Genomic DNA, 18,575 nt, shown 5'->3' with positions numbered 1-18,575 from the left:
GTCCATACATGAGTGTGTTGAGGCCAGGGACTGACAGCAGGAATCTTTGCCGGTTCTCCTCCACCTTCTATGTTGAGACAGGGTCTTTCTGTGAACCCGAAGCTCGCCAGTTCAGCTCTCCGGCCCAGAGACACTCCTGTCGCTGCTGCTCAGTGCTGGGACTGTCGATGTAGGCCACGCACCCAGCGTTTTTACGCTGCTGCTGGGAATTGAACTCATGCTTACATGCCAGTGCGATTCCAACCTAGTTATCTACCTGGCCCTGGAGACTGAGGGTTTCCAAGCCAGGAGAAACCCCTGGACTAACTGCTTCCAGCCAGGAGAAGGTCCAAGGCACTCTGACCTGCCCACATGCACTCATTGCCTCAACTGAATGAGCTGTAACCCACTCAGGACAACTTCTTCCGGAATATACCAGGATAGTCTGTGTGTGCATCCAGTTTGCTGTCCACTAAGCCATGAGAACCCCAGGAGGACTGCGGGTCTTTCTTAAATTGTCTTATGTACATGAGTGTTTTGCCTACATTCATGTGTGCACCACATGCAATACTATGCAAGCAGCAGCAGACATCGGATCTGGAACTGGAGTTACGGATGATGTGAGCTGGGAACAGGACCTCTGCGAGAGGCCCAAGTGCTCTTAATCCCGAACCATCTCTCTGAACTACTTTTAATACTTCTGTTCTGGTGACCAAACCAGACTCCCTTATAATTAAGCACAGTTTTTGCTTGTTTGTTTTATACCCCGTATAATACCTTGTGGTCTCATAGGAGCACTGTGACCTGCTCATGTTGCTCCAGAAAGCACATTTCCTTGTCAAAAACTGTAGAAGGCCACTATAGTTTACCGAGTGTTACACTCGCTGTCCAGACCTGTCAGTGCGCTGGGATAGCGTTCAGATTATTTTACCCTTCCCTCCAATTCTTTTATTGGTATTATCAAATGCCTTATGTGATAATATTTTCTACCCAAGATAATTTTTAGTTGTCCCTTCTCTTGACTCCGCTAAATTGATCATTTTGTCATCCAGTCAACCTTACCCTAAAGTTTTCCTGCTGGTTGAAGTCCGTGAGACATTGAATCAAAGTCAATCCAGTTGTCCCTCTGGTTTTCTGTTTGCATTTCCTAGTGACCGACCGAGCTTCCTTAGCTGTTCATATCTAAGTGACAAGTTTACAAACTTAGGATTTTCTCTCGCGTATGTCCTCATTCATTCATTTAATCGTTTTAAATTATGTGTAGTTTCAAGTCCTTGGCTTCCTGGAATTAACCTCATCTTTCTTCATCTCCAGCAAGGTCAACTCTTATGTGCTTATTTGGGTTCAATATGATTCTTTTGAAACTCACTAAGAATTCCTGGCAAGTGAGGATTGAGTTCAGTCCTTGGATTTCTAACATTTGCTACTTTGTAGATTCCTTTTTTCTTCTAGTCTTCTCTGCCCCCTTTTTCCACCCTTTCAGCCCCCTAACTATAGATAGGAGAGAAAATAGTGGAGAAAGGGGATGTCATTATGGTTAGAGTACTTCCTGTTGATTAGGGGAGTTGAGTTCCTTGGGGCAAATTTGATCTTTGCCATCAGGCTATCTAATTTCTCTCTGTCTCTCCTTCCCCTTTTCTTCCTTCTCCTCCTCTTCTTCTCATTTCTTCTTTGTACTCAACTACTTAACAAACCATAACCACAGTATCCAAACACCAACCAGCAACCCGCCCTTCTAGCACTTATCCTCCGAAAAGTTTCCAGAATTTCAAATATCACACACTCAAAAAAATCACAGCTCTGTTAGAAGACAAGGCAAATCATGGTCAGCTGCTACGAAGCAGCCCCATGTCCCCACACCTGGGATTAAAATGAAAACATATTCTTACAATATTTCTGTGGTTTTTTTTTTAAAGAAACCAAAATACAAAATTCTCACTACAAACATCTAGTGTGAGGTACATTTTTAAACACTTGTTGGATGAGTGACAGTTAAGATCCCTGTGGCTGCTGTGACTCTATTTTAAAGTAGTTTTGTTATAATGGAACATCCTCTGAAACGAGTAAAAAGAGGCAGCGGGGATTCACACAAGAAGACAAGTGATTGGTGTGAAAACGTTGCCAGAGCGAAGTACGAACAAACAGAAATACTTACTTCAGACTCCGGTCCCAGGGCACCAGGCTTTGATGGCATGTGTACTCAATTTCTTAGTGATTCCTTTATTTTGGTGAGGGGCCCACAGTAGAGTGTGTCTGTGTCTGTGCTCCCCGCTCCCCGACATCCTGACCAGAAGGCGATCCCTGCTCACCTTCGCCACCGTGCTCCAAGGCCAGTGTTGTGCCCTAGTTCTCAGCAGTGCATGTCTGAGAAGGAACGGAGGGAGGGCAAAGTGGCTCGTTCTTTGGAACACCATTTAAGGAAGGTCTTGGCTTTGTGATTTTTGTTTGTTTTTATTATTTGAATGGCAGCATGCTGGGATTCTCATTGCCTGCACTTTTAAAATACTGCACCCGTGGCATTATAAAGCACGCTCCATTGTCCTTGATGAGGGGAGGAGCTCACATTCTAGTTGTATTTATATTTGTAATCGAGGAGCAAAAAAAACCTTGGGGGGTCCCTGATTGAAACAGGAAGAACATGGATGTGCTTTGTAAAGAGTCCTCACAGAAACTCTGAGTTGAAATTTTTAATTTCATCATGATGCAAGGTAAACCTGTCATTTTGATGAGAACTCCAAGCAACCTAGACTTTCCGATTTCAGTGTTTTATTTCATACACATGTCTTTTATTGACAAGGCAGGATGTGCTCAGGTAAAACTTAGCTTGATATGGCCAGTATACTGCGTGAATGATCAGTCAACAGCGCTATGCCATGAAGGGCAGTCAGAGGGCATTTAGTTTTTCTCTGTGCATCAGTCCTTCCAGTGTCCATCTAACCTTCCTTTTCCGTCTTTCCCTCCACTCAATATGTATTGCTTTGTGCAAGCAACTTTTTGTTATACTTAACAATGAAGAATGGGATGACAGAAAAGTAGTGCGTGAGAACCTCTTTTCTCATTTTGTGTGTGTTCATGTGCGTGGGTGTGAAGGCCCATGCAGAGCTCACAGGAAATCTTGGGTGTCAGTTTTTGCTTTCCACCTTGCTTGGAGAGGAGTATCTTTGTTTTCTCCAACTATTCACGCCACATGTGCTGTCCTGCCAGTTTCTGGAGATTCTCCTTTGTCTCCTGTCTCATAAAGTGCTGGGATTATCAGTGTACACTGCTGCATCAAGCTTCAGGTGTGTTCTGAGAATCCCAACTTGTGTCCTACTTCTTTCATGGCAAACACTTTACATATTGGACCATCTCCAGGCCATGGGAACTGTGTTCCATCGTGAGAGGCTGAGACTGCGTGCTTTCTCGACAGTGCTGACCGTGGACAATGGGTTCATGGTGGACACACTCACAGCATGAGGAACTCACTTTTAGTTTCTCCGTGACTCTTAATTAACCATGTCTTTAATTTTTTTAAAGGTACAGTTGACCCCTAGAAGGTATTTCTAGGCAAGACTTAAAAGGTACAAAATTATCTTCTTTGTAAGAACTCTAATTTCAGTGATGTTCATTGGTTTGTGATTTGTTGTTGTTGTTGTAGAGCAAAGAACTCACTGTGTTTAGAATTGCATCCAGATCTTTCTGGAAGAAATATGAATGAGAGAATAGTTTATGTAAGAAAGCATCAACCTTTGTGACATGGGAGTTCTTTGGTTTGGACCCACAAACAAAACAAATACCAAATCACTGAGTAGGTTGTTAAGTGGTATAATAGATAAAGGAATTCTTTTTGTGTATGTGTGTTTACATTTTTTCTTTTTATTAAATTTTTTTATATTAATCACATGTTATTTACTTTGTATCCCAGCTGTAACACCCTCCCTCATTCCCTCCCAATCCCACCTTCCCTCTCTCATCTCCTCCCTGCCCCTTTCCAAGTCCACTGATAGGGGAGGACCTCCTCCCCTTCCATCTGACCCTAGTTTATCAGGTATCTTCAGGACTGGCTGCCATGTCCTTCTCTGGCCTAGCAACACTGTTCCTCCCTCGGTGGTGGTGGGGGGATAAAGGAGCCAGTCGTTGAGTTCATGTCAGAAATAGTTCCTGTTCCCCTTACTAGGGAAACCCACTTGGTTACTGAGCTACCACGGGCTACATCTAAGCAGGGTTATATCTACATCTAGGTTATATCCTTACATGGTCCTTGGTTGGAGAAACAGTCTCATAGAGACTGCACTCTGCCGAAGGTTTGCTTATGAGTCTCTGCATTTGATACACTTTGATACACTGCTAGGTAGAGTTTTTCAGAGGCCCTCTGCCCTAGGCTTCTGTCCTGTTATTTGTTTTCTCCTACTTTCCCTGTCCATCCCATTTGTCTAAGTGAGGAGTGATCATCTTACTCTGGGTCCTCTTTCTTGTTTATCTTCTTTAGGTGTACATATTTTAGTATGTTTATCCTATCTTATAGGTCTATATAAGTGAGTATATACCGTGTGTGTCTTTCTGCTCCTGGGATACCTCACTCAGACAAAGGAATTATTTAAATGCTTTCCAAATTCAGTATCACTAATGGAAAAATTTCGTACACAGAAACTTAACTTAGCCTACTTCTTTACTGAGAGTAAACTATTTATCTTTCCGCAGCAAGCCCGTTGACCTTGGAAAATGAAAAACTGGCACCAGGTTCGTAGGAAAAGATGGATCTTTAAGAACGTTGAGGCCACTGAAGCCCCACCTCAGTCTATACCAGAGTAGTTCTGTATAGATTCAAATTCTAAACAAAATTTATAGAACAACAAAAAAAAAGTGGGATCGCCTGCTCTGCTTTGTCTCTTAAGAGACTCAGAACAGACAAGAACTGCCAAGTCAAAAAATGTAAATTTTTAAAAGGGAGAATATACAGATATTCAGCAACCTATTTTTAAAGGTTTTTGAACCTTAAAAATAGTAATATCAATGTCAGCAGGAAAATGATAGCATGTGTGGAGGATTGTAAAACATCCTAAAGAAAGACTAATTTTTCTTTTATGTAGAGTGTTCATACATATATTGAGACAAACCATGATCAAAATATTCATAAAACAAACCCAAGAAGAAAAGTTACAGATCCCCTTAGGGACATTTGCTGATTAGCATAAGCAAAGAGTTGGCCACCTTGCTGCAAGAGGCACACCCTTGTTATGATTAAGGAGCACCAACTTTGATTTGAATTGAAAGAGTTTCACAGTGTCTATTAATTTCTTGTGTGTGTGTGTGTGTGTGTGTGTGTGTGTGTGTGTTTTACCATGTTTGGACCCAGTAACTACATTCTGGTAATTTCTCTTTTAAAAATTTCCTGGAATTTTATATAAAAATGCACTTTAAATGTTGACAATAATGAAATAACAGAGGAAAACAAATAGTCAGTGCTATCCAATTGAATATTATACAACAAATAAAAATCATGAGGTTACTTTAGGATACCTGTGAGCCTGTGTATATACTGATGTGTGAGGATGCAGCAGCTGGAGCATCCCTGGAAGACACTGGTGGAGGTTATCTCTGAAGAAAAGCCCTTTCCCGGAGAAACTTTAACTCTCCCAACACCTGTTTCATTTGTTTCAGGTTTCATTTTTTTATACACAGATGCTAGTTTTAGAGTTAAATAAAGTAGGTATTTTGACCAATTTCAAGGCAATTTCACAGTTACCTGAATACATATAGATATACCTCTGTATCAAGTGAATAATGTGGAGCCTGTATTATCTGGCTTTAAATTTATATATGTCCTGTATATAATGTAGAATCTGTATTTGGAAAATACTATGTAGAAACAACTGTCCCACAGAAGTGGGAGACTCATGTGTGGCCAGCAGGTGTCATGGCACTGGTTACCTCCCCAGTACTTGGGAGGTAGAGGACCTCAACTTTGAAGGCAGCCTGGGATACATAAAACCCCATCTCAGAATAAGCCAACAGGAAAAAGGACACCAAAAGCAGGGGGTGGGCTTCTCTGCAGTCATGTGACATCCAGAAAGCAGATCCTCTGTGCCAGGTTCTTGTAAAGACTCATGCAGATGCCCTCTGTGGGAGGACAGCGGACAGAGGACCTCTGTGGGAGGACAGCGGACAGAGGACTGCTCCTCCAGCCTTCTCGATAAACACTGCATGAAAGCCAGGCCAGGAATTTCTCCTGTAGCTTTTCTTATGACTTGTGCAGCAACATTCGAGACTGTGGGTTTTTGCCAGATTGTTTTCCTTGCTTGGAATCTTAGCAGCAAATTCAAAGACCAGTAGGTTGCTGGGCAGTTATTAACTATTTTAACATCTGTTTGCAACAAAAATAATTTGAAAATTTAAACCAAGACTTCACTATAAATTGTAAAAACAAGACAAACAAACAAACAAAAAAATCATGCCCTAGCTTCCCTGTGAAAGGACGCTATCTCCTAGGTAATTTTTTTACTGAAGATATTTAATTTTAATCTAATCAAAAGAAAAAATTAAATTACAACAAAACCAGAATGAGGGGGATTCCATCTTCAAGAACATCTGTTAGGGGAGGCAAACAACAGATATTTAATAAAGTGTTCCAATTTAAGATAGGCCGCAGAGACAAATGTAAGTGTGTTGCACAGATAGCTCTGGATTTTGAATTCAAAGGCACAATAGAGAGCTTTGGTAGACAGCTGAAAATTGAACATGAACTACTTAAGAGAAATGAATAAAAGCTTCCCTAAGTGTGTTGATATATTTGTAATGTAATGGCCTCGTTCTTAGACCCAGGACGAGTCAGAGCATCCGTCAGTGAAGACTCTTAGGACGTGCACCGTTGATACTCAAAGGGTCAAGACGGGAGTGTGGAGCTAAAACACAAAAGCCAAGTGGCCTCCTTTGCAGTCATGGTGACAAGAATTTATGAGTATTGAGGGTCTTTTTTTTTTCTTCTGTAAGTTTAACATTTTCAAAATACATGAGAAAAGAGAAAATCTGACTGGCTCTTCACAGGGTCACAGGTTATCCAGTGAACACTGAAGGCGAATGGAACAATCTAAACAGTGGTTCTCAACGTGTGGATCAAATGCCCCTTTCAGGGGGCCACATACCAAAAATTGACATTATGATTCATAACAGTAGCAAAATTATAGTTCTGAAGTAGTAAGGAAAATAGCTTTATGGTTGGGGACCACGCGTGAGAAACTGTCGCAGGGTGGGGACACTGGGAAGGTGAGACCCTGATCTAACAGGGGAACGCCTCCTTAGCTGTGTGCCGGTTCCTTCTACTCTCCCACCGTGCTTGGCATGTCCCCCATATTATATGGTCACCAGCTCATCCCCTCAGTGTGTCCTTGAGTCCTCTGTCAGCACCTGCCACTCCCTCCCTCCCAGTTTCCATTCTACCCTTCCTTTGCCAGAAACTCCACCCTGCCCCTACCCTGGGCTTCGTCACAAGTCCCCGGGGTTTGCTTCCATCAGGGGTCCCAGGTAACTTGTTTTGCTCAACCTTTGCCCCTGGCCTGTAGCTTTAACTTCCCAGGTGTCTACTCTCAGGCTTCAAGCCTGCCTCCCCCATTTAATTAAGCCCAAGTGGTGCCACCTGGCCTGTTTCTTCCTTCTCAGCCTCTGGGTTTCCTATCCCAGGTTTCTTGTCAGTACCTCTGCCCGCCCTCGCCTGCCCTCCCTTTTCTGAGGGTGCCTGTGGGTCTCCAGGTGTCCGGTCTTCAGCTGTTACCAGAGAGGCTGACAGCCTTTGAAGCACACAGGAGGGCCTGCTCCAGCAGGCGCTGGCTCTTCACAGATGCCCTGACAGGTAAATGTCATGTCCCACTGCTGAGGATACTCTCTTCCACAGCCTGAACACCAAGAAGGGGTGATCTTGCCACCCCACCTGTTCCCACCCTTACTTTGACTTGAGAGCTGATGCTGAAGCCCACCCCTGTCCTTCCTCCTTAACCCACCACCTGCCAAACGACTCACAGGACTGTAACAATGAGGACACAACTTCTCTTCTCTGTTCTAGTAGGAAAAAACAAAACGTAAGGTTGGCTCTTGCCTGGCTTTCCCAGATTGAAACCATGACCCACCCACTGATGTAGAACAGGAATCTAATGACTGTAATCTCAAATGTAAAAAGAAAGCTATCAGGCACAGGGAAAAGCATCCCAACAGTCTAAATTTGCTCTGCAATATGCTGTGGTTCCCCTTGATATCTCTGGGGAGTCCGTGCCAGGGTCTTTCCTGTGTAACAAATTGTGCAGATGCTTGTGTCTCTGATACTCAGCCCTGTAGCAATTTGTGTACACAATCAACAGGCATCACCAATTCAATTCACCTCGATCACTCGGCCTGTTGGCTGCAACCGTTGTGTATATGGTTGCTGTCCTACATTATGTAGGAAATACTGACAAGAAAAAAATCATCTAGCCATGTCCAGTACAAATAAAGAAGATTTCCAATGCAAAGTTAATTGAATTCAGAATGCAGATGTGGCACAGGAGGGACTGTCCACACTGGTCACAGAGCATGGTCCCTGCAGCAGTCAACCGTTATGCCAAGGGCACTCACCAGGTGACATCTCCACCATCTTCCTGTCTTAGTCTTGGGTGTTTGCTAGACTTTTCCAGAATTTGAGTAGAGAGGACTACGTATGTAAGTTTGAGTCAACTACTAAACTGTTTTTGCATCTATTTCCTCAGTTGATAGGAAGAGGAAGTCAGTTGGGGGCTGTTTGGTTTGATGTTCTGAAGTCGCCCACAGCTCTAAAACACTCCATTACAGAGTGTGGTACTCTAGAGTTTAATAGTGTTCACCTGGATTTCAAAAATGCCTTTCAGAGGCCGGGGATGTAGCTCAGTTGGCAGATGTTTGCTTTGGATTCAAGAAGCTCTGGGTTCAAACCCAGCATCGCACACACCCAATGTGGAGTGAAGGCCAGCACTTGAGAGGAAGAAGCAAGAGGATCAGAAGCTCAAGGTCATTTTCAACTACATAACAAGAGAGAAGCCATCCCAGGATAATGATACCCTGCCTCAAAATCAAATAAAACCATCTATTTCTAAAACAGGTGTTTCCATGGTTCACGGTCTAGTGGTTCAGTTTTGAGCTGTGAGAACTAATCTGAACCCAAGACTCCACTAGAATCAGAAGTCCTGGGTGAGAAAAGCAGCAGCTGGCAGGACGCGTGCAGTGCAGCGGCCCCAGCTGTCCTCCCTGGCCACCTCACTGGGAGCCTGAGCGTCTGCCGGGACACCTGCCTGCTGTCTGCCTTCGGCAGTACAGAGCCACATTGCGTTTCAGCACCTCAGCTAAGTGTTTGATGATGGTACCTTTGATGTGAGTCTGGATCGCCAATCAAAGTAATGGTCGTTTAATGTCACACATGGGCTGATTCTGAAGCCAGCACAGAAGAGGAGGCCCATAACAACAGGGAGTTTTCTCTCTGGCCAATTAAGGTTATTCAAGAAGTTGCCCAATTTAAATCGTTGCCCGAGTAGAGAATGACTGAGTCTCCCCAGCAACAGCGATCTAAGTAGGCACATAGATCACTGTGAAAAGACCAAAAATGCACACATATAAAGTACGGGCCAGCAATTACTTGGACAATAACAGTTTACATAGCAGGCACTCGGGGCCTGGCGCCAAGCTGTGTGTGAATACCACTGTTAGTTAGAGGGCGTTCACCCTGAGGATTCATTCTGGTTACCACATCAAGAAGAAATTTGTGAACTCTACCTCCAGTGAGGTACAAATACAATAATAAGACAAGATTTTGAAATACAGATTTCTCTGACATTTTAACGCCATGGCTGAGTATTGCCATGGAAGGCCATCTGTTTCCTCTGCGTTTTCCAGAAGGTCCAGCTCTGCCCAGCCTCAGGGGTGTGGCTCACTGGATTGGCAGGCTGGGACACCTGCCTCTGAGGCACTTGGTCCTCACTGAGAGGAGTGTTCTGCATCATTCCAAGATGCCCTAGGGACACTGAGGGAAACGGGTAAGCACTGCTTGTGTGAGGGCTTCACTAGTTGGCTAGAGCCATGGCTGACTGTGGAGACCAACTCAATTCCATCTAAATGAGGGTGAAGGATGGAGAAGCCACTAGGAGTCAACGCCCATTAATTTAGTTTTACCTTTAATAAAGCAGATATTTTTGCTTTAAGCTAGTTCAGTCTATATGCCTCCCAGAATGGGAAGAATGGGATATTATTCAATATGGCTGCAAAAAATTCATAATAATAAGCAACCAAAATTGACTCCTATGAAGCCCTGTCTATTCCATTCCTTCAAAAGGAGACCATCTGTGGGGAAGGGTACCAGTGGGTCTCTGTCCTGGCAGCATGCGGTGTTGGCATCTGCAATTAATGTTATTAATATTAATTGTGCACAGGATGCTTTGATGTCTTTGGTGCACTCCCTCTCTGGTATGAGTTTGGAAAAAGCTATTTTAGCCCACTTTCTATTATTGTCAAGCAGTGGGCTTTACCAGCTCACACAGAACAAATTTGATTGTGTTTATGTTTAAGCTTTCTTAACAAGGGAAAACAGGAGGATTAGCTTCAATAAAAACAGAAGCAGCATTCTGAATGTGTTTAAACAAGTTTCACCCAACGAAAAATAGACCTAAAGCATATCATTTTCAACTACACTGGCAAAAAGAAAAAAAAAAAAGCCAAAGTTCCCCTAAAGAATTTGGACCATGCTTAAGGCAAGGTAGGGCTGGATCCTATTATAGAAATCAATCTTTTCTCACCAATGAGCCCTGAGACCATTTACAACTATGAAGCTTTTCCGTAAATTCATTCAATCAAAAGCAGTTTTCTATGCTTGGCAAATATTATATTACACATAATATACTTGTAATGTTAGCAGGAAAAGAGGCTGTCCCCCACTCAAGCTGCTCTCCAGAGCTGCTGCTGTGGCCTCCCAGCCCGAGGCCTGTCTCTGCAGAGATTGATGGGACTTACTTTAGTGCACTAATGCTGACAAATTTACTTATCATTCATGATAATCACTCCTGCTGCTTCGGGGAGAAATTTTTCTAAGTACCTAAGTATTGGAGGATTAATTATGGAGTGCTGAAAAGGAAGGAAGAACTTTTGGGGTGACATGGCAATGTTTGTCAAGACTCCAGTCCAGATAGTCTTATTTACTCTCTTGTTAAATTAGAGTAACTTGTCTGTGTCCTCACTGTTCTTTGTCTCAACTGGAGCAGTGGTGGCTTCTTTCTATAAAACTTAACAAGGCTCAGTGGGTAAAGTGCTTGAGTTTGGGTCCCTAACACGGTGTAGGAAGCTATGCCTGCCTGTGAGTGTCCCTAACCCCAGCACTGCAGAGTCAAAGTCAGGGTCCTCCCTGGAACTCCTCTACTACTCAGCCTCACCACAGCGACAAGCTGCAGATTCAGTGAAGAGACAGGGTCTCAAAAGCTAAGGTTCAGGGGGCTTGAGGAAGACATACCAGAGGGCACCTGTGACCTCCAGTGACCTCCCTAACATGGACACGTACATATGGTTAAAGGACACACATGCACACAAGCCACACACACACACACACACACACACACACACACACACACACACACATACACACACACACGAGAGAGAGAGAGAGAAAGAGAGAGAGAGAGAAAGACAGTTATTTTGAAATTTTCATTTACGAACTATGCTTTACATTTCTCCTTATGTAGCTTTCATTTCTGCACTTGACAAAACACCCTGCTAAAAATTATGTCTTCCTATTGCCGGTCAGGAAGTGTATTCTAATGAGGAGAACAGCGAGTTGGATCTGTAAAGGACTACAGTGAAAGGAAAGTCACCCCCACCTTCCTCCTTCACCAGTCTGCAGGTGGAAGTCACAGGAATCAGCGGCCTGTCCTCTCCACGCAGTACTGGGAAGAATGAGATGTTGACCCTGCCTTTGGTGTAAGAAGTCACTTATGCAGTAAAGAGACACTCCTGAGGGCAAACATAACACTTTCTTGAAATCTGAGGTTTCCAAAAAACCAAAACCCAAACCCAAATCAAACAAAATTATTCTGATGTTGCAGGAGGTACTAGGTTAGATTGTAGAGTGAAAGCCAGGTGATGCCCGTGGATGTAATAATCTGGCACCTTCTTCAGCACTGGGAGCCTGGCACAGTGAGCAGAGTGATCAGCACGGTGAGAATGCCTTAAGGGTTGGCGACTGAAGAGACATCCTTGGGCATTCTCTGGCAATTCCAAGAAGGCTGCTACAGCAGTGTTCACTCCAACAGGTTCTCTCTCTCTCTCTCTACCTCACACGTGCATGCACACACACAAGCTTGCAAATATGTGTATCTTGATACATAGGAATGGGTTCAGGGAGATTCACAATATCTAATCAAATCGTGAAGATGAGGAGGTGACACCCAAAGCTTCTGTTCAGCAATCATGTCCTACTTAAGCACTTTCCACATAAATGGAATAGATGAGCTGGGTTCCCTCTGCTTACTCTCCAGTCCCCCTGAATTTGCCTTTGTCATTCAGAGTCCAGCCTGATCTGCACCCTAACTGGATGGTGGGTGGGCATCCCAGGAGGCAGAGGGACAGGTGTGGGCTGCACTGATCTGGCCCCACACCTTCATGTGGAACATATTGCTTTGCACAAACACTTCCAGATGCTCTTCAGACAACACCACAGTACTGTTGACTGCTTTTAGTGAAGCAAAGAACCAATGAAAAAAGGAGGCTTAATGGTGTCAAATGCCTCAAGGAGGGCAGAAGGAGGAGACAGCCTTGTGTTATGAAAAAAACAATCCAGAAGAGTTCTGGAGAATTCTTTTCTAGCCATTGGCTATATTATGCACAGTTTTTCAGCAAATCACCTCAGAATCCCAGAAACGACTCCCACCTACCAGCAAGTGCTAAGGATAGCATTTCCAAAATGGATCTCAGAAGACTTGGCACAAAAACTGTAGCCTCCCTGCCTCTTTGAGGCTTATCTTCCCTGCCTTAAAAGCCACCTAACCCTGGAGGGGCCAGGAGCTCCAAAAGGAGACCAACAGAACCAAACAACAACAACAAAAAATCCTGAGCCCTGGGGGCTCTGAAAAGAATGATACCCCAACCAAGGACAATGCACAATGCATGGAGAGGACCTAAAACCCCAACTCAGATATAGCCAATAGACTCAGTATCCAAGTAGGGTCCCTAGGAAGAGGAACAGGGGTTTTCTCTGGCATGAACTCAATGGCAGGTTCTCTGATCACCTATCCCCCTGGGGGAGCCTTACCAGGCCACAGAGGAAGACATTGCAGTCAGTCCTGATGGGACCTGATAGACTAGGGTCAGATGGAAGGGGAGAAGGACCTCCCCTATCAGTGGAATAGGGGAAGGGCATAGGGGGAGAAGAGAGAGGGAGGGTGGGACTGAGAGGAGAGGAGGGAAGTGGCCACAGCTGGGATACAAATTGAATAAATTGTAATAAATGATAATAATAAAAAAAGAATGGGAGACAGGAGGCCTTCACGCCGCCGCTTGTGCCGCCGCCATGTCTTTAGTGATCCCCGAGAAGTTCCAGCACATTTTGCGAGTACTCAACACCAACATCGATGGGCGGCGGAAGATAGCCTTTGCCATCACTGCCATTAAGGGTGTGGGGCGCAGATACGCCCATGTGGTGCTGAGGAAAGCAGACATTGACCTCACCAAGAGGGCTGGAGAGCTCACGGAGGACGAGGTGGAACGGGTGATCACCATCATGCAGAACCCTCGGCAGTACAAGATTCCAGACTGGTTCTTGAACAGACAGAAGGATGTGAAGGACGGGAAGTACAGCCAAGTTCTGGCCAACGGTCTAGACAACAAGCTGCGTGAAGACCTGGAGCGGCTCAAGAAGATTCGAGCCCATAGGGGCCTGCGCCAATTCTGGGGCCTTCGTGTCCGAGGTCAGCACACCAAGACCACCGGCCGCCGGGGCCGTACTGTGGGTGTGTCCAAGAAGAAATGAGTCTCTGGGCCTTTGCTGTTAATAAATAGTTTATAAACCTGTGGGGGGAAAAAAAAGAATGGGAAAAAGCCACAGTAAATTTCAATCTCTCTCTCTCAATTTCTCTCTCCCTCTTCCTCTCTTCCTCCCTCCCTCCCTCCTTCCCTCTGTCCCTCTCTGCCTCCCTCCCTCCTTCCCTCTGTCTCTCCCTCTCTGCCTCCCTCCCTCCTTCCCCCTGTCTCTCCCTCTCTGCCTCCCTCCCTCCTTCCCTCTGTCTCTCCCTCTCTGCCTCCCTCCTTCCCTCTGTCTCTCCCTCTCTGCCTCCCTCCCTCCTTCCCTCTGTCTCTCCCTCTCTGCCTCCCTCCCTCCTTCCCTCTGTCTCTCCCTCCCTGCCTCCCACCCTCCTCCATTTTGTGTGGTGTCTGACGCACTGTAGAATGGTAGTCGAAGGGAGAACTGTGGGAAACAGTTCTCTCCTTTGATCCTGTGGGATCCATGGACCAAGCTTGGTCCTCAGGCTAGGCAGCAAGTGCTTTTACCTTACGAGCCATCTCACTGGCCCATTTATCCTCTTAACTAGGGGGATGTGCAAGCTGATACCATGAGAAATTGATGGCATTGACTATCTGTGCTAATTTTTCTGCTGTGATGCACAGAACAAATCAGGTCCTGAAAAGAAAATCATCTCTCTTTGAACTCCCTCACTGACACCTTGACAGTTGCATTTATGGGGACACCAGTTAACCTTTATTCTCCCTTTTTGTTTTCTTACTGACCTTGAATTTCCAAAGCACCTTTATAATCTGTTCTGACTCAGTGTTTGAAGCTACTTTTTTGGCATACCTTTATTAGATCCCTCCTACTCTTTTTACTGACTTCAGGAGTCTCTGTGCTCTGGACAGCTGACCTGAACTTTCCTCTCTGGAGTATCCATGTGTCTCTTTTTTCTCCTATCTTCTTTTCCCCCTGGTTCTTTTACTGGAAAGAGTGTCAAAGTATCATTAATGTTGCTCAAGACCTCTCCTCAGTGTAACATCGCTGAATTCAGCTACATTAAGGTTTAATTACAGCTAAATGGATTATATTATATGCACAACTGCTTATGAAGTGTCTTTGCAATAAGTTGAAAACATGCTGTATTACCTAGGAACAAAGTGGGACAAGAAAAGGGGAATACTATCTTTTCATCTAAAATCATACTATTCATTCATTCATTCATTCATTCATTCAATATTTATTAAACTCCTAGTATATACTAGGGATTTACTGATCTCTCATTGTATGCTAATTATTGAATATGTGTTGATGAATAAAACATACCTAGAGAGGGAAGAGAATGGGAGCCTATCATAGATGTCCTCTGAAAGACTCCACCCAGCAGGGATGAAAGCAGATGCAGAGAGTCATAGTCAAACTTTAGGTAGAGCACAGGGAGTTTTATAGAAGAATTGGGTATATAGAAAGACCTGGAAAGGGCAGAAGTATCATAAGACCAACAGAGGCAACAAATCTGGGCCCAGGAGATTCCTGCAGAGACTGATACATCAACCAAGGACCTAGACTCCCTGCTCTGATGTAGCCAATAGGTATCTAAGTCTCCATGTGGACTCCATAGTAAGGGGAGCAGGGGCTGTCTCTGACATGGACTCTGATGCCAGATCTTTGATCACTTTCCCCTGGTGGTGGGGGAGATAGGGCTTGCTAGGCCACAAAGGAAGAGGATGCAGGCAGTTCTAATGAGACTTGATAGGCTGGGGTCAGATGGTAAGGAAGGAGGGCTCCCCCTTTCTGAGGACTAGGGCACAAGGATGGGGGAAGAGAGAGGGAAAGTGGGACCAGGAGGAGAAGAGGGAGGGGCTACAATTAGGTTGTAAAGTGAATAAATTATAAAAAATAAATTTAAATTTAAAAATTTACATATATAGTATAAAATAATACCCAGAAAAGCAACTTGGGGGAGGTTAGTGGGGTTGGCAGCTTAAGCCATGAAAACACTTAGGCTCTGTTAAATGAGTATGCAAATGAGAAGTACACATTTTTTTTCACATAAACATGGCCCATGCACTTCCTGCTATGTGGACAAATACATTCAACATTTTCCTAAAATCAAAATTTAAGAGTCTTTTATTTTATCTAGCTGTCTGTTGTTCAGGGCAGGTTTCTCTGGCAGGAGCTGAGGGGGTGACCCGCTGGGGCAGCCTTGAGTGAAGAAGCTGGGAACCTTGTGGAAGAGACTGGGAAGAAGGGTTCTGATTGGTCTGGAGGATCAGGGAGAGATGGCAGAGTACACAGGACTCTAACTCACGAAAGGGAGTGTAGTTATTTGACAAGGACATTCTCCTCGACTCAGCATAGAAGTCTACCCTGAAAGGCCTCAAGTACCTTGAAAATGTGCCCTAACATCAGTGACTAGATCAAAAATTGGTGCACATATACAATGGAGTATTATTTAGTTATTTTAAAGAAAAGGGCCATCAAGCAATAAAATGACATTCAGGGAAAGGAACGCTGGTTACCAGCAGAACCCAGTCTACTAAGGCTAGTACTGTGTGATTCCACTCCCTCATACTCAGGAAAAGGCAAACTCTAAGTTACTTTTAAAAAAAGTTCAGCAATTACCACAGGGTTGAACAATAGGGAAAGAGGGAGTTATGGATTACAGGGGACAATAGGACAGTGAAACTGTTCTGTATGATATCTAATGATGGGTATGTATGTGTTCAACCCTTGCAAAACCCATAGACATGCAGATCTGAGAGAGGGGAGGGGCCCCAGTTGACATCAGTAAATGACATGCTGGTGTTGATTCTAGTTAAAAGAAATGTGTCACACTCAAGTAAAATGTCAACAGTAAGGGCAGTTCCAGGAAAGGACAAAAACTAAATGTGGTAACCTTATCTACTATTTGTACATGCACATAGTCTGCATGTGTGTGTGTGTGTGTGTGTGTGCATGGCATGCATGTGTGTGTGTGTGTGTGTGTGTGTGTGTGCATGCATGCATGTGTGTCTGTGTGTGTGTGTGTGTGTGTGTGCATGCATGCATGTGTGTCTGTGTGTGTGTGTGTGTGTGTGTGCGTGCATGCATGTGTGTGTGTGTGTGTGTGTGTGTGTGTGTGTGTGCATGCATGCATGTGTGTCTGTGTGTGACACTGCAACATGTGCCAGTTGGAAGACACTTTGTGGAATCCTCTCTTTCCACTTTCACATGACTCCAGGTATACCAGTAGGCTTGTCAGGCTTCCTCTGAGGGTAAGCTTTAGCAGCTAAATCATCTCACCAGCCCAGGACTCTTAAAATACTATTTGTTCTTAAACTGATGAACCTGTATATATCTACTGTGTAATATACATTGTATTACTATGTATGTTGTACATGATATATTGTATATAATAGATATACTACATATATCTATTTCTACATATAGATAGGCAACAAAGTATATATAAGAGACTGTGACTCTCTTTGTCCTAGATGCCTGACCAAGAGTCCCAAGTGCATTATACTCATATATATAAATTGCAAAACAAGGCTAAACACCCCAAAGAACTCTATAAAGAAGAAAATAAGAAAAATACGCATTTGATACATGTGACTTCCTTGACATTGGGACTTAATCTAGCCTACTTCAAATGCACTCAGAACATTAAAATTATCCTAGAGTTGGGGAAAAAACAGATAAAATAAGATTTATCTTACAATAAAATGTTAACTATACCAGGGTCTGATGATTGTTCAAGGTTCCTGAATAAACTGCACTGAAAAAAAAACCAACAACAAAACAAAAACAAAAGAAAAAAAAACAAGCACCCACAAAAAAAAAATGTTAACTATATAACTGGTTGACTACTAAAATGAAAACAATGACACATGGGTATATTGTATTTGTCATAAAATAGAAAAAAAATACAAAATTGAGCCATTGTAAACTTGGTAAGGTATCTGTATATTGTAAAACATTTGAAGCATAGAAAAGAAGGCAAGAGGGTCATAGAAGCCAGATATAATGGATCACAGTTGTAATCTCAGCACTTGGGAGATGGAGACAGGAGGATCACTGTGAGTTCAAGGCCAGTCTGGGCCACATTGTGAAACCTAGCCTCAATACATAAAACAGAGAGCAATGGGGTCCAATCAGATTTTTATTATTCTACGCCATTTCCTAGCATCCCATATTTCTTTTGGGGCTCTTAGAATTTCAGAGACGCTGATTCTAGCTGCCAACCCTAGACAGAGCTATGGCTTAGAGAAACTTTAACACCTTTCATACATCATTACTCTTCCTATAGGGCTTCATTCTAAGGGAAGCATGTAAGCCAAGCTGGTTCAGTGAGTTAGCCTCAAGTTTTGCTTTGGGGTTCTGGGGTAAGACATTTTCTTTTCTTCTAGAATGCTGGAAGAGGTAGACATTTGCTATCCCAAGGGAAGCCAGGTTGAAGGAAGTTATTATGCCTAAAAGAGCAGAGGTAGGGATCTTTGAAAAAACATAGTTTACTCTCAGGGACCACCATGAACCCTTGGAGAAAACTGTGCCTGAGGCTGACTTGACTAAACTACTTTAGTTATGGGAACAATAAGCCCCTTTATTACTTAACCACTTTAAGTCAGGTGTTTTAAATTGTTTCTTCCTTTACCTA

General features: G+C 43.8%; 1 protein-coding gene across 1 annotated transcript; it reads left to right on the top strand.

Moving 5' to 3' along the window:
* Positions 1-13,465: 13,465 nt before the first annotated feature.
* LOC110546460 (small ribosomal subunit protein uS13-like) lies at positions 13,466-14,003 on the top strand. The gene has a single exon (XM_060391773.1). It carries the CDS (start codon positions 13,502-13,504, stop codon positions 13,958-13,960), a length of 459 nt encoding a protein of 152 aa, XP_060247756.1. The 5' UTR covers positions 13,466-13,501; the 3' UTR covers positions 13,961-14,003.
* The last annotated feature ends 4,572 nt before the right edge of the window (positions 14,004-18,575 follow it).

Source organism: Meriones unguiculatus, chromosome 1 (assembly GCF_030254825.1).
Source record: "Meriones unguiculatus strain TT.TT164.6M chromosome 1, Bangor_MerUng_6.1, whole genome shotgun sequence".
Lineage (NCBI taxonomy): Eukaryota > Metazoa > Chordata > Mammalia > Rodentia > Muridae > Meriones > Meriones unguiculatus.
The sequence above is the reverse complement of the archived record's forward strand: the minus strand, read 5'-3'. Positions and strand labels throughout refer to the sequence as shown.

What these genes read in the sequence shown, in the direction of transcription:
- LOC110546460 (XM_060391773.1), top strand. Translation starts at nt 13,502, where the DNA reads ATGTCTTTAGTGATCCCCGAGAAGTTCCAGCACATTTTGCGAGTACTC.